The sequence below is a fragment of the Bos taurus genome, chromosome 5 (assembly GCF_002263795.3).
Source record: "Bos taurus isolate L1 Dominette 01449 registration number 42190680 breed Hereford chromosome 5, ARS-UCD2.0, whole genome shotgun sequence".
Taxonomy (NCBI): Eukaryota; Metazoa; Chordata; class Mammalia; order Artiodactyla; family Bovidae; genus Bos; species Bos taurus.
The window spans coordinates 97,454,222-97,478,751 of record NC_037332.1 but is presented as its reverse complement, the minus strand read 5'-3'; the positions used below and the strand labels follow the sequence as shown (position 1 = coordinate 97,478,751).

The window sequence follows — 24,530 nt, the reverse complement described above, 5'->3', positions numbered from 1 at the left end:
CCATGCAGGCTAATATTCTGCTAGAATTCTCCCTAAGGACTCCCTTTTGCTCACTGATGGGAAAAGGGGGGGGGTGTCATTTTAACTTAGAACACATATTTTCATCATTTAATCATTTTGCTGGTGGGAATAAATTTAAAGTTATCCAACTGGATGTGTCATTTACAGGAACATTACTGAGTACCAAAAGATTTATTCAAATATTTAATTGGAAGGAACTACATCTGGAATAAGTTTTATTGGAATTCTTATAAAAAGGAAAGTAAATCCATTAGAATTAATATCATAAACAGTCAACTTTATCTGGAACCAGAAACATTAGTGAAATGGAGCCTAGGAATCCTAACCCTTCTTCTCTGTAAAAAAGCCAGTCGCTTTCCAATTTATGTGGCAATTATTCTTTATTGCTTTAGGTAGAGCTTTGTTTTCATCTAATGGTTTAGAGACAGATCACTCAGGCCACCCCATTTGTTTCTTTGCCCCCTTTCTCTTTAAAGAACAAGCAAAAAGAACTCAGTAAGAGGCATCTGCCTGTCTTCAAAACACTTGAAAAATCCTGCGAAGATCAGAAAGTCATCAGAAACTCGCTGCAGTGAGGCCAGTAGTAACTACACGAATTAAGAGATAGCTAGTGTTCTCCTTAGATGTCAACGTAGATGCCATTGATCAAATAATCAAGCCTCGAGTAACGTTTTCTGCGGAGGGATTCTAGGAGCATTCTGCCCAAGAGGGCCAGGCCTATGGCAAGAAAGAGGACCCCAAAGAGCACAGTCCCAATCAGGAGCCACTGCTCAACGGCAAAGCCTTGCTGGCTTCCTGGAGCATTGCTCAGGGAGGGGTCGCCTGGACTGGCCTTCCCATTCTCCTGGGAAGCTGTCTTATTTGTGGCAGGAGAATCCACATTTGACAAAGGAAATGTAACAGAGGCCCCGGCATCCTCCGCACTCCAAGTCAGATTGGCGATGTCTCGAAAGGGCACTGCGGCGGGTGGGCGTCGCGAGTCCGTGGATGCCCTAGAGAGGGAAGTCGAAGCCGCAGTTGTGGTCGTGCTAGTGATCGTGGCTAGGGTTGGGGCGGAGGTGGCTCTCTGAGGCTGCCAAGTCAGAGATGGCATCACTGCCATGTTGGTGGCAGGGAGGGATGCGGAGAGAGACTTCGGAGTGGCCAGGACGGTGTGCAGAGAAGACACCGCCATCGTAGAGGGGAACGCCGTCACATTTTCAGGCAGCAGATTAGCTATTGCTGGTCCTGAGGAAGACTGTGACGTCTGAGAGTGGCCTTCTTCTTTATAATCAGATGACGGTGGGCTCTCCAGATCAATCTTGAGTAGTTTCTCCAAGTGATCCGAGGATCCAGACGTCTGAGAAAACGAATCTCTCCATAAGACCGTGGGCTCTGAGTCATGGGTTGGAGGTTGGTGAGTGGGAGTGATGGCATGGGAAGATCCGCCAGGGAAGATGGAGTTTTCCTGAGCTACCCCTGGGTTTGGCAAATCAGTTCTGGCCAAAGATGGGAAACCTGAAAATGGAAAGAAAATAATAGGAAGACTTCGACATTTTCATATGAAAGGAGGACAGAAGAGACAAATGTTATCAGCTTATTCAATAAGACCTCAGACTGTTGCTACCTGATATTTCATGGTATGTGCATGGGAGCTAAGTCACTTCAGTCGTACCCGACTCTTTTTGACCCTATGGATTGTAGCCCATCAGGCTCCTCTGTCCACGGGATTCTCCAGGCAAGAATACTGGGGTGAGTTGCCATGCCCTCTTCCAGGTGATCTTTCAGATCCAGGGATCAAACCTGAGGCTCCTGCATTGCAGGTGGATTCTTTACCAATGAGCTGTCAGGGAAGCCCAATATTTCATGGTGCAAGGACCTGGCCTCTCCTGCAGAAGCTCTGGTTTATTTCTAGAGTGATGGCACACAGGTTTATTTCTAAAGTGATGGCACCTTCCTTCTAGAGGAAGGAGGAGGTAGGAGGGGCCAGCAAAGATGCTAAGAGGAGTTCAGTGGTGGCAGCAAGGGCTTCCCAGGCCGCACAGCGGTAAAGAATCTGCCTGCAATGCAGGAGACAGGGGTTCAATCTCCGGGTCGGGAAGATCCCCTGGAGGAGGAAATACCAACCCACTCCAGTATTCATGCTTGGATCTTAGTTCTCCGATCAGGAATGGAACCCATGCCCTTAAGTGTGGAGTCTTGATCACTGGACCACCAGGGAAGTCCCCTCCTTTTGACTCTTGAAGATTAAAATTCTATAGCCAGTATCTCAGGTTCTGAAGACCATGGACCAGTATTTGAAGTCATGCTGGCCACGTGGCTGACATAAAAAGCAGACAATCACAGTCCCAACTCCTGCACAGGAGGAACTAGCCTCAGATGCTCCTCCTGCTTGAGAAAGGTTAGAATTTTGCTCTTTGTCACACATGCTGTTTATGACAACTCGAACTGAAAAGGCCAGTTAAAGCAATCTGGGGCAGGGAAAGGCCAGTTGAATTGCACCATATCATTCTGTACCGAGGACTTCCCAGGTGGCACCAGTGATAAAGAATTCGCCTGCCATTGGAGCAGACATAAGAGACTTGGGTTCCTGGGTTGGGAAGATCCCCTGGAGGAAGGCATGGCAACCCACTCCAGTATTCTTGCCTAGAGAATTCCATGGATAGAGAAGCCTGGCGGGCTACATTCCATAGGGTTGCAAAGACGTGCACACAACAGGGGCAACTTAGCATGTGCTCACTCTGCTACTGGGCTAATCGTTACACTTCAGTAAGAACTGCAGAAACACAAGGAAGGAAGCAAAAGAACTTTCTAGAATTTACTGGTTCATTCTCCTCTGTTCTCTTTTCCCTCTTCTATTTCAACTCCCTTCAATGCTGCTGCTTCTGCTGCTAAGTCGCTTCAGTCGTATTTGACTCTGTGCGACCCCATGGACAGCAGCCCACCAGGCTCCCCTGTTCCTGGGATTCTCCAGGCAAGAACACTGGAGTGGGTTGCCATTTCCTTCTTCAGTGCATGAAAGTGAAAAGCGAAAGTGAAGTCGCTCAGTTGTGTCCAACTCCCAGCGACCCCATGGACTGCAGCCTACCAGGCTCCTCCGTCCATGGGATTTTCCAGGCAAGAGTACTAGAGTGGGGTGCCATTGCCTTCTCCACTCCCCTCAATACCAATTCTAAACCAGCCCTCACTCTCCTCTCTCCTAACAAATAGATCCAGAGGCACATTCACACGTGTGACATCTTTGACTACTCTCTAAACGTCACACCACTTGAGGTCCTTTAGAACCGTCACTTATTAATCCATCTAGGACAGGGATCAGCAAATTATTGCCCGAGAGCCAGATCTAGCCTGCCATCTCTCTCGCTAATATTTTTTTTATGGATTTGCCTGTGCTGGGTCTTTAGTTGCAGCACTTGAACTCTTAGCTACAGCATGTTGGATCTAGTTCCCTGACAGTGATCAAACCCAGGCCCCCTGCATTGGGATTGCAGAGTCTTAGCCACTGGACCACCAGAGAAGTCCCTGCCACCTCTCTTTATAAGGCTTGCAAGCTAAGAATGGCTTCTACATTCTGAAATTATTGAAAAAAAAAAAGGATATTTTGTAACACATGAAAATTATATGAAATTTACATTTCAGTTTCCATAAATAAAGTTTTATTGGCACACAAGCATGCTCATTTGTTTACATATTGTCTGTGGCTGTCTCTACTGCAAAGACAGAGGTGAGGATGTCTGACAGATTGCATATAGCCCACTAAGCCTAAAAGACTTGCCTGAAAAGCCTAAAACACTTATTATTTGGCCCCTGACAGAAAAAAGTTTGTGGGCACCTTCTCTAGGACCCTTTCAAATAGAATGCTGACACCTGAAATTCTTCCAACAGAGCTGAAGAAAAGAGTTTCTGCTGCAGGTGATATGACATTGGCAGGCACAGTGTCACCGTGAGATAAACAGCATCTGTATTTTTAGGCTGTGTCAGATATTTTTAAAAAGAGCAGGACTCATCACATTTCATTTTAAAATATATAAAAAAAGACTAAGTAAATGCTCTGTGATGTATGTGAACTCAGAAGTTAAGCCCATTGACAAGAATGACCAAAACAGCTGTTTCCTTTCTCAAGAATGCAAGGTTATAAATAAAACAAAGCGAGGGCTAGTCCCATTTCTTGATAAGATTCATCTATTGGCTAAGAGCCTAGAACCACGCTGGGATCCTCCACACCTGCTCCATTTACCTCACCCTCTGCTGTTTGCCATTGGGGTGTGGTATTTTCCCTCAGTCACATAGACATGAGCTACAGAAGGCACTGGGAAACAGCCCTGTGTACTCAGCCCCTCTTTTGAGTTTCATATGCAAGCGACTTCACTAGATAAAACAATTTAAGTATTGACTATTAACTTGGAGACCAGCTGAGCCAACAGACTCTCAATTTATTCTATTTCTGAATTTCCCTATTCTAGTCTATTCTAGTCCTTGGTGGCATGACAGACCACCAAGCTGCAAAAACAAACTGAAATTAAATAATGTCCAGCTGCAATGGTTTTACAGAATGAACAGAGTGCACTATCATCTTTCGAACTTTTGGTCTGTAAATATTAGTCAATCCCAGCAAACTGAGTTCATCTCTAAACAAACCGCCAAAAATATCTACTGGATTTCACTCTAACCGGGAGGCAGACAATTCATTTTTATGGGGTAATCTCAATCCAGCAACATGGGCAGATTCAGAAATAGTAATACAAACACAATGTGTAAATATCTGTGAATACAGACAGGACACCAAGTCTGGCGTAGGTGAGTTTGCCCCTAGGTATCAACCTGCTCTGGGCTGGTGGTGCCCCCTGGTGGCTGCCACAGGAACTGTTGGATTCTAATTTCACTTCATTACCTTCACACTGGTGGCTCTTACTCCTTGGAAGAAAAGTTATGACCAACCTAGACAGCATATTGAAAAGCAGAGACATTACTTTGCAAACAAAGGTCCGTCTAGTCAAGGCTATGGTTTTTCCTGTGGTCATGTATGGATGTGAGAGTTGGACTGTGAAGAAAGCTGAGCACCGAAGAATTAATGCTTTTGAACTGTGGTGTTGGAGAAGACTCTTGAGAGTACCTTGGACTGCAAGGAGATCCAACCAGTCCATTCTGAAGGAGATCAGCCCTGGGATTTCTTTGGAAGGAATGATGCTAAAGCTGAAACTCCAGTACTTTGGCCACCTCATGCCAAGAGTTGACTCACTGGAAAAGACTCTGATGCTGGGAGGGATTGGGGGCAGGAGGAGAAGGGGATGACAGGGGATGAGATGGCTGGATGGCATCACCAACTTGATGGACGTGAGTTTGAGTGAACTCTGGGAGTTGGTGATGGACAGGGAGGCCTGGCGTGCTGCGATTCATGGGGTCTCAAAGAGTCGGACATGACTGAGCGACTGAACTGAACTGGTGGCTCAGGCGGTTAAGGGTATGCCTACGATGTGGGAGACTGGGGTTCGATCCCTGGGTCACACGAAGATCCCCTGGAGAAGAAAATGGCAACCCACTCCAGTACTCTTGCCTGGAAAATCCCACGGACAGAGTCCATAGGGTTGCAAAGAGTCATTCACGACTGAGCAACTTCACTTTCACCTTCACAGTGAACCCACTCCAGTATGGCTTGAAAAATCCCATGGACAGAGGGGCCTGGCAGGCTACAGTCCGTGGCGTTGCAAGAGTCGGACATGACTTAGCGATTAAACCACCACCACCACCTTCACACTGGCCCTTAAAAAAATGGTTTCTGCAAGAGCCAAGCTTTCCCTCCCACTTCCAGTGGAGAAAATCTTTACCACTGCTCTCTGTCTCTAATATAGATATTATCAAAGCAACAACATGACAGAGGTATTATGAAAGTTATAAAATAAATTTGACTATCATGTCCATCATGATGCCCCAGCAACTATTAATATTTATGTATACCTGAAAACTAAAACTTTTTTCATGTAACTTAAGAACAATTGGGTGTTTTTCACCTGAAATTTAGGTGACCTTTTACTTCTACATCTCAAACTTATTTTTTAATATCTGCATCATATTCCCTCGGGTGGATACATCATGTTTTACACCCTACCATTCCCTAGTATTTAGACATCTGAGCTGTAGAAACTTTTAAACCAATTTCCTTTAACAGTCACTCCCAAAGTGCTGCTTTCACTTTTAAAACTAATTACACAATAAAGAGTTTCACACCAATGCCTTTTTCTTTGATATAGATTTTACGGATCAATGATCAATGCAAAGAAATAGGGGAAAACAATAGAATGGGAAAGACTAGCGATCTCTTCAAGAAAATTAGAGATACCAAAGGAACATTTCATGCAAAGATGGGCACAATAAAGGACAGAAATAGTATGGACCTAACAGAAGCAGAAGATATTAAGAAGAGGTGGCAAGAATACACAGAAGAACTGTACAAAAAAGATCTTCATGACTACGATAATCACGACGGTGTGATCACTCACCTAGAGCCAGACATTCTGGAATGTGAAGTCAAGTGGGCCTTAGGAAGCATCACTACAAACAAAGCTAGTGGAGGTGATGGAATTCCAGTTGAGCTATTTCAGATCCTAAAAGATGCTGTGAAAGTGCTGCACTCAATATGCCAGCAAATTTGGAAAACTCAGCAATGGCCACAGGACTGGAAAAGGTCGGTTTTCATTCCAGTCCCAAAGAAAGGCAATGCCAAAGAATGTTCAAACTACCGCACAATTGCACTCATCTCACACACTAGCAAAGTAATGCTGAAAACTCTCCAAGCCAGGCTTCAACAGTATGTGAACTGTGAACTTCCAGATGTTAAAGCTGGTTTTAGAAAAGGCAGAGGGTAGAGGAACCAGAGATCAAATTGCCAACATCCATTGGATTATTGAAAAAGCAAGAGAGTTCCAGAAAAACATCTACTTCTGCTTTAGTGACTATGCCAAAGCCTTTGATTGTGTGGATCACCACAAACTGTGGAAAAATCTGAAAGAGATTGGAATACCAGACCACCTTACCTGCCTCCTGAGAAATCTGTATGCAGGTCAAGAAGCAACAGACATGGAACATGGACATGGAACAACAGACTGGTTCCAAATCGGGAAAGGAGTACGTCAAGGCTGTATATTGTCACCCTGCTTATTTAACTTATATGCAGAGTACATCATGAGACATGCTGGACTGGATGAAGCACAAGCTGGAATCAAGATTGCTGGGAGAAATATCAATAACCTCAGATATGCAGATGACACCACCCTTATGGCAGAAAGCAAAGAAAAACTAAACAGCCTTCTGATGAAAGTGAAAGAGGAGAGTGAAAAAGTTGGCTTAAAACTCAACATTCAGAAAACTAAGATAATGGCATCTGGTTCCATCACTTCATGTTAAATAGATGGGGAAACAATGGAAACAGTGACAGACTTTATGTTCTGGGACTCCAAAATCACTGCAGATGGTGACTGCAGCCATGAAATTAAAAGATGCTTACTCCTTGGAAGAAAAGCTATGATCAACCTAGACAGGATATTAAAAAGCAGAGACATTAGTTTGTGAACAAAGGTCCATCTAGTCAAAGCTATGGTTTTTCCAGTAGTCATGAACATATGTGAGAGTTGGACCATAAAGAAAGCTGAGTGCCAAAGAATTGATGTTTTTGCACTGTGGTGTTGGAGAAGACTTTTGAGAGTCCCTTGGACTGCAAGAAGATACAACCAGTCCATCCTAAAGGAAATCCACCCTGAATATTCATTGGAAGGACTGATGCTGAAATTGAAACTCCAATACTTTGGCCACTTGATGTGAAGAACTGACTCAGTGGAAAAGACCCTGATGCTGGGAAAGATTGAAGGTGGGAGGAGAAGGGAACAACAGACGATTAGATGGTTGGATGGCATCACTGACTTGATGGACATGAGTTTGCACAAGCTCCAGGAGTTGGTGATGGACAGGGAGGCCTGGCATGCTGCAGTCCATGGGGTTGCAAAGAGTCGGACCCGACTGAGAAACTGAACTGAACTGAACTAAACTGATAGATATTATGGAAGTATAGAATTATTGGATTGTGTTATAATTTCCAGAATATTCCATCATTTCTTTAATATTCTGCTTTAATCATGAAATAGATGAGAGAAAAGACACCCAGTGACAGCAGAAGAAAGGACACAATTAGGAAGAGGCAGTGAGAAGGGATCAGAGAGATGGATGTGATGGCCCAGCTTCCAACTGATGGGAGCTCTTGAAAGAGAAAAACCAACAATCCAATTAGTGTCTTGAGCCCTGCCACCTTTGGAAACTCAGAGCACGATGTTCAGGTCCTGCTAGATACCATCCCTGGGTGTTCAACAGGCTCTGCAGTGTTCCAGGTGATGAAAAAAGAGGACCGGCTATATCCACACATTACTGCTGGTCCTGGTGTTTTCATTCAGGATTATACATAGACACGAAGAAGCCTAACAGTTAGGGGCAGCTGCCCTGGCAAGTGTGAAGCCCAGAAAGTGCAGGAGGCGACAAGACTCTTTCCATGCAAGGTAAGATCCTGGATGTTCTGAGAAACCTAATTTTTTCTGTTATCCTTTTTCACAACTATTGTGAAATACACTTCATACAACACACTACTTAAACCCTTTTTAGGAGAACAGTTCCATGGCATTGAGTATATTCACATGGTTGTACAACCATCACCCTTATCCACCTCCAGAGCAAAACTGAAACTCTGTACTTTATCTGCCAATCTTTTAGGACTTGGGCTTCTATCACTATGTAGGAAGAATTTACACAAGCCGTCTGTGCTTTATGCTCCTATTCAAAGGAATGTTGGATATATCAAGCTTTCTTAGTTCATGAACAAACTCAGACACAGCCTCATCCAGGGAACAAAGCAGGGTCAGTGTCCAGGCACCCTGGGCAGCACCATGCCCCAGAAAATCTTCATTGCACTCTCCCTCCAACCCCCAAACCGCTTCTCTTCAAATCTTCCCTAGTTCAGCAGACAGCACCACTGTCCAGCTAGATGCTCAAGTCAAGAACTACAACTCAGGGCTTCCTTGGTGGTCCAGTGGTAAAGAATTCGCCTGCCACTGCAGGGGACATGGGTTCGATCCCTGGTCCAGGAAGATCCCACATGCCAAGGAGCAACTAAGCCCGTGCATCATAGCTACTGAGCCTGCGCTCTAGAGCTCGGGAGCCACAGCTACTGAGACCGTATGCCCCAGGGCCTGTGCTCCACAACACGAGAAGCCACTGTGATTAGAAACCCGTGCATTGCAGCCAGAGAGTGGTCCCCACTTTCTGCAATGAGAGAAAACCCACACGCAGCAACGAAGACCCAACACAGCCAAAAATAAGTAAATTAAAAGAAAAGAAGAACTAGGATTCAGCTTCACTCTTCTCATTTCCTCATTCCCCACATCCACGCCAACCAGTAAGCCCTGCCGACACTACCTCTGAAATGGCCCATAGTTTACTTCCCTCCATCTTCTCCACTGCCTCCCTGGTCCCAAAGGCCATGGCTTTCCTCTATGATCTTCATCCCACCTCCAAGCCAGCCTTCCCACTTGCCCTCTTGCTGATTCATGCTTGTCCATTCCGAATAGAGCAGTCAGGGTGAGTTCTGAGAAATCACCTTTAAAACAGCACGTTATGGAAGGGGGATGAACTGGGAGATTGGGATTAACATATACACACTATTGATACTATATATACTATATAGATAACTAATGAGAACCTACTGCAGAGCACAGGGAACTCTACTCAAAGCTCTGTGGTGATCTAAATGGGAAGGAAATCCAAAAAAGAAGCGATACATGTATACCTATAGCTGATACAGCAGAAAGTAACACAACATTGTAAAGCGACTATGTTTTTGTTTAGTCGCTAAGCCATGTCCAGCTCTTTGCAACCCTATGGACTGTAGCCCACCAGACTCCTCTGTCCATGGAATTCTACAGGCAAGAACACTGGAGAGGATGGCCCTTTCCTTCTCCAAGGGATCTTCTCAACTCAGGGACTGAACCTGTGTCTCTTGCATTGGCAGGCGATTCTTGACCACTGAGCCACCAGGGAAGCCAAAGGAACTACACGCCAATAAAAATTAATCAAAACAAAACAAAAACCCAGCATGTTACATACCTCCTGAAAAACTCCCAATGGCCTCTACCAAGTTTGATGGGCTCGCCCCACTTTCCTTCCTTCTTGCATATCACTCTTTGCATGCTTCACTATGAGTCAGCCACTGAGATTGCAGTATTTGAACAAACACTCCCAACCATTCTGCCTTAAGATACTGGATGAGGTTGTTTTCTCGGCCTGGAAGGTCTTCCCGCTATTTTCTCACATCTGGCTCCTCAGTGTTCAGATCTCGGCTTAGGGGTTACAACTTCGCAGATGTGTCCCCTGATCACCTAATTGAGACGGTCCACTCAGTGATAATCTATTATGTTGTCTTAAATTAATTATTTGCTCTTGAGACTCTCTTTTTTTTTAATGGGAATTTTATGTTTTCAGTTTCTCTGCATTGAAAATATCTTCTTATATAAAGGCCATGTTTCATTTTTTCATGATTACTAAGTGTTATTTTTTTAAATGGAGGATAACTGCTTTACAATGCTGTTAGCTCCTGCTGTACAACAGCTGTAAGTATCTATTGATATATATCCTTCTAGTTCAGCCTCCCTCCCACCCCACCCCAAGCCCACCCTTCTAGGTCATCACAGAGCACCAGGCTGAGCTCCTTGTGCTATACAGTCGCTTTCCACTAGCCATCTATTTCACTATTATTTTTTAATTTAAAATTTCTTCTTGAAGTATAGTTGATTTACTATGTTGTGTGAATTTCTTCTGTACAGTAGAGTGATTAAATTTTGAATATAATACATTCTTTTTTATATTCTTTTAGGATACATTTTTATATTCATTTATATATACATTTTATATTCTTTATATATTTTTATATAAAACGTGAGAAGGAAATGGCAACCCACTCCAGTATTCTTGCCTGGAGAATCCCATGGACGGAGAAGCCTGGTGGGCTACAGTCCGCAGTGTCACAAAGAGTCGGACACGACTGAGCGACTTAAGAGCGACTTAACTTTCACGTTCATAATCTTTTATACATTTTTATATTCTTTTATAATACATTCTTTTTTATATTCTTTACCATTATGATTTTTCATAGGATACTAAATATAGTTCTCTGTGCTATACAGCAGGACTTTGCTTTTAAAACGGTTAAAGTAGTGCACTGTATATAGGACCTTATGCTGTGTATCCATTCTATGTAAATAGCTTACATGTGCTAGCCCCAGACTCCTACTCCATCCCTCTCCCAGAGCCATACTCCCTAGCAACCACAAGTCTGCTCTCTATGTCCATGGTGACTCTATTTTTTAATTATTTATTTATTAAAGTTATTGTCTCTCTCTCCTGAAACATTAGTGCCAGAAGTGAGAACCATGTTTTTTCATGTTTAATATCATATCTTTGTATCCTTAGGGTATTAAAAATGCTTGGCACATAAGAAATGCTAAGTAAAATTTGTTGCTTCTTGAATAAATGAAAAAAAGATAATATTGTTTCTACCTAAGGGTATAAGGATAAAAACTTTCTAAAACTTAAAGGAAACTTGAAAGCAATGCATCCTGAGAAATTAACAAGCCAAAGTCTCACCAAGACAGATCCAAACGATTTTATTATTTTTACTTGTTATTTTCTGTATTCTGAGCAAATACATAATTTTCAAGTATAGAGACTGTATCTCCAATGCCTTGCACAAAACTTACATATGGCAGATTCTCAAGAGCTTCTTAAATGCGCTTCTTTTCAGGTCTGGATAACAAAATCCAGTAAGTCTGATTTCAGCGAATGTCATAATAAAATAGCTGTACCTAATAACAAATGGAATTTTATATACTGTATTTACACAGGTCTTAACTCTTTCAAAATAGTCACCCTGGAGACCTGTATCCTTATTCCAGTGTTGCTGGCATAGTTTACAGAGGTGTTTCAAAATGTTTTCAAGAAAGGTCTGTGTGTCTTTTATCTTATGAACAGAAACAGAAACAAAACAAAATACTATCATTCATAAGTCTTTCACTGGGGCAAAGAAAAGATGTTTGGTTGAATCAACTGAAATTTAAATCATGAGATTTTTCTGATGTGCCTCTGTATTTGTGATCCCCTTTGGTAGTTCTTTTTCAACTCCTTATCCTTAAATAATTCCAATCACAAAAGACAAAGAGCAAGGTTCTTATTACCTCGAATTATCCTGTAACTCATAAGTCCCTTTGCTGGTTTCAGGGGACAGGCTTCCTCACTGGGACAGAAGAACAGGTAGCAGTTGGGTAGTTTAAATTTTTTTTGAGTGTCGAAGATCATCAGGTTACATGCTTTGTCCCCTGTAAGGAAAGGTTTCACAAGTAACTATTTTGATATAGGATTTTCCAAAGAGTATGGAGAGCAGGAAAACTTCATTTATTCTGGTAGCCAACACAAAACCCTTTTTGTTTGCTGCCTGCTGGCTGCTGAGTCATTTCCTTTTCCTTAGTTTAGTCACGGAAAGCAATTTTTAAAGACCTTGGGTTTAAAACTCTGAATGAAGGTAACTTTGGCAAAGCATATTAAATTTTTTTTTTAATTAAAAAATTTTTTGTGGCTGTGCAGCATATGAGATCTTAGTTTCCCAACCAGAGATCGAATCCCTGCCTCCTACATTTGAAGCTCAGTCAATCACTTGGCTACCAGAGAAGTCCTGGCAAACTACATTTTTTTTTAATTATGAAAGTACAGTAACACATTAACAAGAGACTTGGAAAATACAGAACACAGTTACATATAGTTCTACTATATATTACAATTATGTTTTTAAATAGATAAAGATTTTTAGTTGGAGTTTCAATATCAGGCTCTCAAAAATTAATAGAAGAGACAGACAGAACAGTAGAAGGATACAGTAGACTTGAAAAAAAAAAACAATTCAACCTAATAAAGATTTATACAGTTTTCACACAATAGCAGGATACAAAGTCCTATTCAAGTTTCCATAGACTATAAACCAGGAGACACTGGAACATATCCAGGGACATAAAACAAGGTGCAAAAACTTCATGGTCTAAAGGTGTTGAAATCATACAGAATCTGTTCTCTTGTCACTGTGGAATGATGTTAGAAATCAATATCAAAAGATATTTGAAAATAAGACACATTTTCAAGTGTAATGTGATGTTTACCAATTGAGATCATCACAACAGTAAAAGATGCTGGCAAAACCCATTTTTAAAAGTACATTTAATTCTTTAGAAAGAAGCCGTCCATTTGCCAAAATATTTATCAAAATATACATAGAAATACTGACTCTACAATTCAGTACTGAGTTGGACTTCAGGGAATGGATGTAACCCTAATGATTTCACAAGTCTCTTGCATCCTGAAGGCATCTTAGATGCCTATGAAGCCATCAGTTCTGGTTTTCTTGAGGCAGGTAGAAACAGTAAATTTAGCCTTATATATATCATGCCTCCTTCCAATGAATGAAGCTGCAAAGCTTTACTTTTATCAGTACCATTCTTCTTTTGGGTCTTCGAATTTCCGCTCTTTGTTATCATTTTTGTTTGTCTCCCAATCAGGCAGAGGTCAGAGATCACCCTTGATTCCCTCAATGGGAAATCAGACTGAGTTCGCTTCTACAGGGGTTTTTATCCTGTCGTCTCTCCACTACCCAGATAACAAGAAAGGCACTCCAGTTCCTCTGACTTTTCTTCGCCCCGCAGTGTGATAATCCTGCAGTACCATTTACGGTGTCACTTGGGTAAAGGGGAGGGTCCGTAGGGTCCACCTTGTGCACACAACTTTGTGTCCTTTGAGTCTGTGGGCATTTTTCTAGAGTCTGTGGCTATGGGCAAATTATCAAAGTGTTTTTTTGAGCCCCAAACAGTTAAAAACCAATGCTTGGTAAAAGAAGGAAAAGTTGGAGATCCATTAACTGAGACCCACAGTTACCTCTGCTTAGGCCATGGCAACCTACTCCAGTATCCTTGCCTGGAGAAACCCATGGACTGAGGAGCTCGGGGGGGCTACAGCCCATGAGGTCACAAAGAGTTGGATATGACTGAGCAACTGAGCATGCACGCATGCGCAGTAAAGCAGCAACAGCGTTTTTGCTTGTAGAACAAAGCTGTAAACTCTAATTTCTTACTGAACACCCCTCAAGGAACTGAAGAGAAAGGCCAGGTGTCCAGTGTGGCCAAAAAACGCCCACGTGGCATTCAGTCCTATTTGCAAGCTCTGTTTCTATTTCACATAAATGTTGGTGTCAACATTTAGAGAAAAACTAGAAGTTTAAATGAGAGCTCTATCCATTACTTCTCCATAAAGAGGGTCCAAAAGCATGCTTGTCAATTTGAGATCACTGAAGGATTTGTTTCCTCCTGACAGCAAATATAGGTGCCTTCCAGGTGGCGAAGTAGTAAAGAACCCACCTGCCAATGCAGGAGACACAAGAGATGCAGGTTTGATCCCGGGGTGGGGAAGATCCCCTGGAGGAGGAAATGGCAACTCACTCCAGTATTCTTGCCTGGGAAATCCCATGGACAGAGGAGCCTGGTGGGCTACAGTCCATGGGCTCGCAAAACAGTCGGGTACAACTGAACAACTGAACAGGCATGCATGACAGCAAATATATGGTGTTCTTTCTACGTGAATTCTCTAGTTCTCTAACACCAATGGGGTGTCTTACAATTCAACTCGATTCTGATACTAATTGCCTGGAGTGTCAGACCCCACAGGTCTAAGGCTCAGTCCCCAAAGACTGTTCCCACTCAGACGCCAGTCACAAAGCACAGTCACAAGACGCCCCAGGTCACTCACACAAACGCCCAACTAGGCTACCACCTCCCATCCCAGGCTCAATAATTTGCTAGGACTACTCACAGAACTGAGGAAAATGCAGTACTTACTGTTACACTTTATCATAAAGGATACAAATGAACAGCCAGATGAAGAGGTACACAGGGTGAGGTCTGGGAGGGTCCCAAGTGCAGGAACCTCCATCCCTGGTGGGGCTGGGGTGCCTCTCGACACATGGATGTGTTTACCAACTTGGAAGCTCCCCGAACTCACCATTTAGGGGTTTTCATGGCAGTTTTATTATGTAGGCAAAATGATTAAGTCATTGGCCATTGTGACTGAATTCAGTCTCCACCCCACTTCCCTTACCTGGAGGTGGGTGGGAAGACTGAAAGTTTCAAGTTTCTAAGCAAAGCTTGGTCTTTCTGGTGACTAGCAACCCTCCCAAAGCTATCTGTGCTGGGCTTAGTCGCTTCAGTCGTGTCCAACTCTTTGTGACCCCATGGACTCTAGCCTGCCAGGCTCCTCTGTCCATGGAATTCTCCAGGCAAGAATACTGGAGTGGGTTGCCATTCCCTTTTCCAGTGGACCTTCCCAACCCAGGGATCGAACTTGCATCTATTACGTCTCTGGTACGTGGGTTCTTTACCACTAGAACCACCTAGGAATCCCATCTATCTAGGACCCCACTAAGAGGCACCTCATTAGCATAAGCTTGGGTATGGTGGAATGGGGCTCATTATGAATAACAGAAGAAGCTCCTTTGCTCAGGGAATTGCTAGGGTTTTAGGAGCTCTGTGCCAGGAATCAGGGACAAAGACTAGAAATAAATATGCAAAATTTGTGTCCTTCAATTTCATGTCCATATATATTTATAGTACCATACCACAATCATTATAGAATGAAAAGGAAATAAAGATCTAAGAGAAAGCATATGATTTTATTGGTTGATAAATCAAGTAAGGATCATGAGTCCAGTGTTCACTAGCTCTCCTAGGTTCTTTGACAATGGGCCTTTTCCATCTTATTAATGGTTTATCTCCAGCACGTAGCAAGCCATTAGATGCTCAATAAATTTAGGTGTTTTTTTTGTTTTTTGTTTTTTTTTCATTTAGGGAATTAGGACAGGATCATAAGGAACTAAAAAATGATCATTGTTTTCACTTAGATATATATTTCTGTTTTCGGGTCATATGTTTGGACCCTGAAATGTCCAAGGACGTGGTTCAAGCCTGTGGGCCTCAGTTTTCTTTTGTGTATTGCAAATGGGTCACTCCAAGCCCCTTCCCGTGCCTCTTTGAGTCCTAGAAGCCGCAATGAGTGGCCTTCTGACTCACCTATGCCACCAGCTCCAGGAAAGGGAGGGGAAATGGAAATTTTGTGCTTCCACTTAAAATGCAAATGCTGATTTTCCTATGAGATGATTTTAAAATTTTACTTTTTGTCTCAATTCCCTTTCTGTTTAAATGTTCTTTCTTTTTAAAAAATTGTTCATTTATTATTTTTATTATTATTATTTTGGAATACAGTGTGACTTTAATTTTATTTAGTCATCGGCTGTGCTGTGTCTTTGCTGCTGCTCGCAGGTTTTCTCTAGTTGCGGCGAGTGGGAGCTACTCTCTAGCTAAGGTCTCACGGGTTTCTCATTGTGGTCACTTCTCTTGTGGAGCACGGGCTCTAGAGCGTGTGGGCTTCAGTAGTTGCCGTGCACAGGCTCAGTAATCGCAGCCTGTGGGCCCTAGAGCATGGGTTTCACTGCTCCAGGGCATGTGGCATCTTCCCAGACCAGGGATTGAACCCATGTCCCCTGCATTGGCAGGCTGATTCTCACTGGATCATGGGGAAAGTCCCTAAACGTTCTTTCTAAAGTCACACTGGGGTTTCCCCAGTGCCTTAGCAGTAGAGGATCTGCCAGTGCAGAATACATGGGTTGGATCTCTGGTCCAGGAAGATCCCACATACCATGAAGCAACTAAGTTCGTGTGCCACATCTATTGAGCCTGTGCTCTATGCTCTAGAGCCTGGACACCGCAACTACTAAGTCCACGTGCCCCAAGTACTGAGGCCTGTGGGCCCTAGAGGCCATGCTCAGCAGCAAGAGAAGACACCACAAAGAGAAGCCCATGCACCAAAACTAGCGAGTAGCCCCCGCTCACCACAACTAGAGAAAAGCCCAAGGAGCAGTGAAGACCCAGCACAGTCAACAAATAAACAAATAAAACTAAAGTCACACTGTATTTCCAATATTCCATGATGATAGCCAAGCATTTAAACAGGATTTTTGGTTTTACTATCTTAGATGCCTGTTAGACACCAGTGGTTTTCAACCTTTTTCTACCTAGACACCTAATAATACATATACACTCAGAGGTAACTTTGACTCAGTTTAGGGGAGAGGAGAGCACAACGTGAAACATTCCCGAGTGACTGTGCCACCCATTTTTCTACTCTGCTGAGAATCCCTAGTACAAACCATTCAGCCTCATTGACCAGGTACTCACATCAAAAAACACATGGAATAAAGAGTCATCAAGGCATTGTTACTTACCTGATATATTTTTTGTTGAGCAGCAAGAATTAATGCAGTCCTGAGGAGTTAATGTATGTATGGGCTCATTGCCTCTGATTCCCTTGGAAAGAGACAGCTGGATGTCAATGACCACATCTTCAAGGCTCTCAGTGAGGCAGTTCTGACTGGTGGACAGTCTCAGTGTCAGGAAACAAATCATTACAAAAGTGTAAGTCAAGCTCCATCCTCCCCAGAAGAACATGTTAAATTTCAGCTTAGTCTTAGTCTTCAAAGGTCGGATAAACTCTCCCTCCTGCTTGAGTCTGCTTCAAGAAGATAGTACAGATGATGGAATTCTCTAGGACAAAGATAGGAAATCATCAATGAGTTTTGTTTCTTTGAATGAACCTAGAGAAGCTACATTTCATTTCCTTCAAATCAATGTAAATGACTCACAATTCATAGAAGGCCAGAAATAAACAAGTATCTTTTTAATTCATTTCACTTTTAATAGATTTGAGACAACCTTTCATTAAAAACTTGGCAAAAAGCTAGTAAGCACACACACATATATTGGTTTGGCCAAAAAGTGCATTGAGGTTTTTCTATAGGATCGTACAGGAAAACCCTAATGAACTATCTGGCCAACCCAATACTATCCTATTAATTATTAAAATCTGACAAATGTCTAAGAGGAGTAAAATATCATAGTAGTCTGCCTTTCAGTTTTAGAATCCTTCCTCTTCCTGCCTCTCCTAACAAGAGGGGAAGAGACATAGAATTTGCAGTCATTGATGAAGCAGTAAATGATCACTGATCATTGGTTTGGACATAGTTTCTCTCTCAGTAATAACAATTAACATTTTAAATCACCTACTGAGTGGAAGGCAATGTGCTAAAATTTACATATATTATCCTAGTTAATTCTTACACCAGCTCTGCAAAAAAGCTATTATTTTTCTCATTTTACAGATGAGGAAACTGAGGCTGCCTTTTTTTAATTGCTGTCTGTAAGTATCACACCAGAGGCAGGTTAATGCTAATAATCTAATTCTAGGAATTAGCCCATCAGCAGGATGATCTAGCTTAATCTAGCTTAGTTGAAGGAAAGTGTAAGGGCAAGAGTTCTTTTTGACATCCCTAAAAACACAAAAGTCCTAATACGTATTAATCCCAACTCCATTGGTGAGCTGGTTCTTCCAGGAAGGAAAAACAAAAGTTAAACTGGCAATGCTATACCAGAAACTACCCTCATTTCCAGAATACAAATTGTTCACTAATGATAGCCTAGGTCAGAATTACCAATTAAGTTTTATTTTTAGGTCATGAAGTCTTTGGTAACCTTTCGGTCATGCACCCTTTATTACTCTGGTAATGCTTAGGTTCTCTTCTGACATGTTTTAAAATGTATAAAAGACATGTTTTTAAATGTATAAAATGAAATATATAGGATTACAAAGGAAGATAGTCCTATTGAAATGTAATCATTGAAGAGTTTTTTTTTTTAAGTGCCTTTACAAATCTGATGAAAGATACCAAGAATGACCTAAAGAAATTAAGAGATATTCCATGTTCATCAACAGCACTACTCAATACTGTTAGGATGTCAGTTCTTCCCAAGTTGGTCTACACATTCAATGCAATTTCAATCAAAATCCCAGTACATTATTTCATAGATCTTAACAAACCAATTTTTTAAACATTTATTTTATTTTTTTGCTGCACTGTGTGGCTTGTGAGATTTAGTTCCCCAACCAGGGATGGAATCCTAGCGCTTGGCTGTGAGAGCACAGAGTCCTAACTACTGGACCACCGGGGAATTCCCTCAACGAGCCAATCTTAAAGTTTACATGGAAATGCAGAAAGGCCCAAAACAGTCAAAACAACACTGAAGAAAAACAAAGCTGGAGGACTGACACTTCCCGACTTCAACACTTAACCATAAACCACCAGTAATCAAGGCAAGGTGCTACTGGCAAAAGAACAGACAAATAAATCAATGGGATGGAATAGTGAGCCCAGACATAGACCTGAACAAATACAGTCAACTGATCTTTGACAAAGGAGCACAGGGAATTCAACAGACAAAGGATTGTCTTCTCAAAAATGGTGCTGGACAATTGGACAAAAAAAAAAAAAATCTAGACACTGACCTTACGCCTTTCACAAAAATTAACTCAAAATGGATCACAGACCTAATTGTAAAATGCAAAGCTATAAAACTCCATGTAACATAGAATAAAGTCTCCGTGACCTTAGTCTGGATGATGAGTTTCTAGATACAACACCAAAAGCACAATCTGTGAAAGAAAAAATTGGTAGGTTGGATTTCATTAAAATTAAAAACTTCTGCTCTGTGCAAGACACTGTTAAGAGAATGAACAGCTAAGCCACAGGCTAGGAGAAAGTATTTTCAAAACACATATTTGATAAATAACTGGTAGCTAAAATACACAAAGAACTCTTAAAACTTAACAAAAAGAAAACAAACAACCCAATTAAAAGTGGGCAAAAATCTGGACACCTCCCCAAAGAAGCATGTAAAAAGGTGCTCAATCTCACTGTCATTGGTGAATTGCAAATTAAAAGAACAAGGTGCAGGCTTTCCTAGTGGCTCAGTGGTAAAGAATCCACCTGCCAGTGCGGGAGACAAGGGTCCAATCTCTGTTCTGGGAAGACTCCACATGTTGTGGAGCAAATAAGACCATGCACCACAGCTACTGAGCCTGTGTTCTAGACCCACGAGCCACAACTACTGAAGCCCATGCACTCTAGAGCCTGCGCTGCACAACAAGAGAAGCCCCCTCAATGCGAAGCCCGCACACCACATCTGGAGAGTAGCCCTCATTCGCAGTAACTAGAGAAAACCTCGCACAGCAATGAAGACCCAGCACAACCAAAATATATAAATAAATAAAATTACTTTAAAAAAATAATGAGATATCATGACACATTTACAAGAATGGCTAAAATTTAAAAAAAAAACGTTAATACTAAATCCTGACAAAAACCCACATACAAATATTTATAATAGTTTTTTTATAATTGCCAAAAAAAACTAGAAATAGCCAAGATGTCCCTTACTAGGTCAAGGGATAAGCAAATTGTGGTATATCCCTACAGTTGAATATTATTCAGCAGGAAATGAGTTATCAAGCCACAAAAAGAGGAACCTTAATTGTATATCATTTGGTGAAAGAAGGAAATGGCAACCCACTCCAGTATTCTTGCCTGGAAAATTCCATGGATAGAGGAGCCTGGTGGGCTACAGTCCGTGGGGTCACAAAGAGTCAGACCGGACTGAGTGACTAACAATTTCACTTTAAGTGAAAGAAACTAGTATCTGATTCCAACTCTATGACATTCTGCAAAAGACAAAACAACATTGACAGTAAAAGATCAGTCGTCTGGAGGAAAGGGTGGAGTACAAAGGATTTTGAAAGCAGTGAAACTATTTTATATGACTCTGTAATGATGAAAACATATCATTACATTTGTCAAAACCTATAGAGCTGTAAAATACAAGCGTGTACCCTAATATAAACAGGTTGACTTTAGTTAGTAAAAAAATCAATAGTTTAAAAAAAATATTATATGGTAACAAAGCACAATACTTTCCTTGCTAACTGTTATGTCTAACTTCCCAAAGCAGCAAAGTGAAAATAACACTGTTTCTTTATGTAAGCACATCACGTACATTATGTCATTTAATCCTTACATGAATTCTAGAAGCTAAATCCCATTAGCTCCACTTTCAGTTAAAAAAAAATAACTGTGTGATAAATGACAAGTGGTACATCTAATCATTGCCATAATTTTTTGAATGACCCATTTTAAAATTAATTTTTAATGGAGTATAATTGTTTTACAATGTTGTTCTAGTTTCTGCTGTACAATGAAGTGAATCATTTATAAGTGTACATATATCCCCTCCCTCTTGAGCCTCCTTCCCACCCCACCCCTCTAGATGATCACAGAGCACCGAGCTGAGCTCCCTGTACTGTAAAGCAGCTTCCCACTGGCTATCTATTTTACACAGGGTGGTATATATATGTCAATCTATTCTCCCAATTCGTCTCACATTCCCTTTCCCCCACTGTGTCTACATGTCGGCTCTCTATACCTGCATCTCTATTCCTGCCTTGCAGACAGGCTCGTCTGTACCATCTTTTTAGATTCCATACATATGTATTAATTCACATACGGTATTTTTTTCTCTCTGACTCATTCTGTATGACAGACTCTACCCAGGTCCATCCACATCGACACAAATGACCCAATTTCGTTCCATTTTATCACTGCCATAATTTTGAAGTAGTGTCGAATGTAATGATTTTGAGACATATTCAGTAAGGAATGCAATACAGAAATAAGTACCACTTCTGCCAGAGGCAAATCAGAGCTACCTTACCACTAATCCCACTGCGGCTTTTGCCTACACGTCTCTTAATGGAAATACGACACTGCATTTAGAGGTTAGCAAAATAAACTTTTCCACCCAAGTTCACAGATTTTCTGAATGCTGTCCATGGACTCCCCCCGACCCCAGGGTAAGAATCCTGGCACAAGTTAACTCGTATGCTACCACACTTCGCAAATCTTTTCTAGTCACTGGAAGGAAAAAAAAAAAACCAACAGAAACAAAAATAACAAAAACCAGACCAACACTTGGCTTTGAACGGATTCTAAGAGTCTGTCCTGAAGCTGCGGCAATGAAACGAAGTGTGACGTGGGATGCAGGAGGAAAGCTGGGTTTCTAGGACCAGCATCTTTTCTGTGCCTGCAAGCAGGAATGAAGAGCTTATCTCATTAACGATACCCGACCATTACTAGGTAAATTAATTCTTCCAATCCATTTATTATTTAGGCCTTGAAGGTCCAAAGAGGAATAGATTTTTAAATGTGGCATACACATGCAATAGAATATTATTCAGCTACAAAAAGGAATGAAATTCTAATACATGCTCCCTCCTGAAAACATTATGCTAACTGAAATAAAATGGATACAAAAGGACAAATGTGGAATGTGGGTACTTATACTAAGTATCTGGCTTCCCAAGTGGCTCAGATGGTAAAGAATCCACCTGCAACACAGGAGACCCAGGTTCAATCACTGCGTTGGGAAGATCCCCTGGAGAAGGGAATGGCAACCCACTCCTGTGTTCCTGCCTGGAGAACCCCACGGACAGAGAGCCTGGTAGGCTATAATCCATGGGGTGGCAAAGAATTGTACATGATGGAGGGATTGGGGGCAGGAGGAGAAGGGGACGACAGAGGATGAGATGGCTGGATGGCATCACTGACTCGATGGATGTGAGTCTGAGTGAACTCCGGGAGTTGGTGATGGACAGGGAGGCCTGGAGTGCTGCGATTCATGGGGTCGCAAAGAGTCGGACACGACTGAGCAACTGAAATGAACTGAAGGGACTACTAACACTAACGCACTAAGTATCTAGAAAAGGCAAAGTGATAGAGATAAAAAAGTAGAATTGAAGTTACCAGAGGTTGGTGGAGAAGGGAGGGGGAGCTATTGTTTAACAGGTACAGAGTTTCTGTTTGGGGGTGTCCCAGATACACTGAAAATGGATAGTTGTGGTTCGGGCTTGGGTTGGAAAAGAATTTCCAGACATGAGACAGAATGAGAGGGAAATAAAGTTTATTAGATTGGGAGATGCTGTTAGAACACCGGGCCAGCTCAAGGGAGAACCCATGTTGAACAGGGGTCCTTAGTCCACTTTTATACCCAGCATACAAGGAGTGGGATAGGGGTCTTGTGGGTCATTTGCTGATTGGATGAGTCATGTATACAGGGTAGAGGGGAGAGTAAGGCAAATACCTTCTCCCTATGGGGTAGGAGGGGAGCCAGGTTATACTGCTCAGGAGGACCTGAAATCCATTAATAGTTATCATGGGGGAGGGAAGGACGATAAGGGTCTGGTTTTTCTGTTCCTGCATTCCAAGACCTCCTTGGTTTTTTTCTGCTCTTTCGTCCTTGGGTCACCACAGTAGTGATGGTTACCCCAAAATGGGAATGTACTTAAAGCCACTAAACTCTACCTTTAAAAATGATCAAAATGATACATTTTGTTACCTGTGAGGGAGTGAGTTAAAGTCACTCAGTACTCTCCAACTCTTTGCCATCCCATGGACTTTAACCTGCCAGGCTCCTCTGTCCATGGGATTCTCCAGGCAAGAATACTGAAGTGGGTTGCCATGACCTCCTCCAGGGATCTTCCTGACCCAGGGATCCAACCCAGGTCTCCCGCATTGCTGGCGGTTCTTTACTGTCTGAGCTACCAGGGAAGCCCTTGTTATGTGTATTTTACCACAATAAAAAGATCAAAACAAGCATATAATTAAACAAAAAATAAGGTTCAAAGTGAAGTTGAATTCTGTTGAAAACCAGTGGGAAAGGGATACAGGTGAGGAGAAGACGCACCTGAGCTTTCATACCTGCTGAGTAGAGTCATGGGATCTTACCAGCAATCACTCGGTCAAATATTGTAAATCATTTTTTCTCATGGCATAATCTAACTTAATTTATCAAAGTGTTTATAACTGCACCACACACACACCTTACAGAGTATTAAACAATTAGCAGGTTGGATGAATACAGGAGACAAGGCATACAAGAGAACAAGGGGAATTTGCCCTTTCCTTGAGGAAGTGTACGGGGCTCACGAAATGACTCTTCTGCCGCAGCAGCTGGCTTCCCCGGAGACCCCCTCGAGGATACAGGGGTCACCAGCATCCGCTCAGCCCCTCCCCGCTCCAGCCCGGTGGTCCGAGCTCTGGGAGGGGCGGGGGAGCCTCGCTCCGGGAAAGGTGGTCAGGTGGTGATGCAGTCCGCGGGGGCTGGGGGCGGGGGAACGATGGAGAAGAGCCTTTACCTGGCAACGGGAGGCCGAGGTCCTGCTGCCCTCCACCTTCAGGGCAGCCCCGCACGTTCCGGGAAGCAGCGGCAGGTCTGCGAGGGGCTCCGGGGCTCCGCAGCTCCCGCTTAGCCTCGGGTTTGTGGTTCCCGAGTTCCTGCTTCCGTTGCGGCGGCCGAAAGTTTGCCGGAGGGGGAAGGGCACGTTCCCGCCCTGCAACCCGGAGCTGCTTCCCAGCAACCTGGAAAGGTCCCCTGGGCGCCACGGAAAGCCGGGAGCCCCTCCCACACCTCCCCACT

General features: G+C 42.6%; 1 protein-coding gene across 2 annotated transcripts; it reads right to left on the bottom strand.

The window, feature by feature from the left end:
• Nucleotides 1–219: 219 nt before the first annotated feature.
• Nucleotides 220–24,363, bottom strand: MANSC1 (MANSC domain containing 1). Of its 2 annotated transcripts, NM_001075592.1 has the most exons (4): nucleotides 24,250–24,363; nucleotides 17,399–17,717; nucleotides 12,264–12,404; nucleotides 220–1,518 (listed from the first exon to the last, which is right to left on the bottom strand). In NM_001075592.1, the coding sequence occupies exons 2-4, from the start codon at nucleotides 17,619–17,621 to the stop codon at nucleotides 641–643; spliced, it is 1,242 nt and encodes a 413-aa protein (NP_001069060.1). In that variant the 5' UTR covers nucleotides 17,622–17,717; nucleotides 24,250–24,363; the 3' UTR covers nucleotides 220–640. The 2 variants fall into 2 exon arrangements, with proteins under 2 accessions (NP_001069060.1, XP_059742310.1); XM_059886327.1 differs by lacking the exons at nucleotides 17,399–17,717; nucleotides 24,250–24,363 and adding an exon at nucleotides 14,961–15,116 and having other exon boundaries at nucleotides 383–1,518.
• Nucleotides 24,364–24,530: the final 167 nt, after the last annotated feature.

Coding starts and splice junctions, on each gene's coding strand:
- MANSC1 (NM_001075592.1), bottom strand. CDS start 17,621: ATGTTCTTCTGGGGAGGATGGAGCTTGACTTACACTTTTGTAATGATT. Junction 12,405..17,398: donor CTCAACAAAAAATATATCAG/GTAAGTAACAAT, acceptor CTTTCCTTACAG/GGGACAAAGCATGTAACCTG. Junction 1,519..12,263: donor GAGTTACAGGATAATTCGAG/GTAATAAGAACC, acceptor TTCCATTTTCAG/GTTTCCCATCTTTGGCCAGA.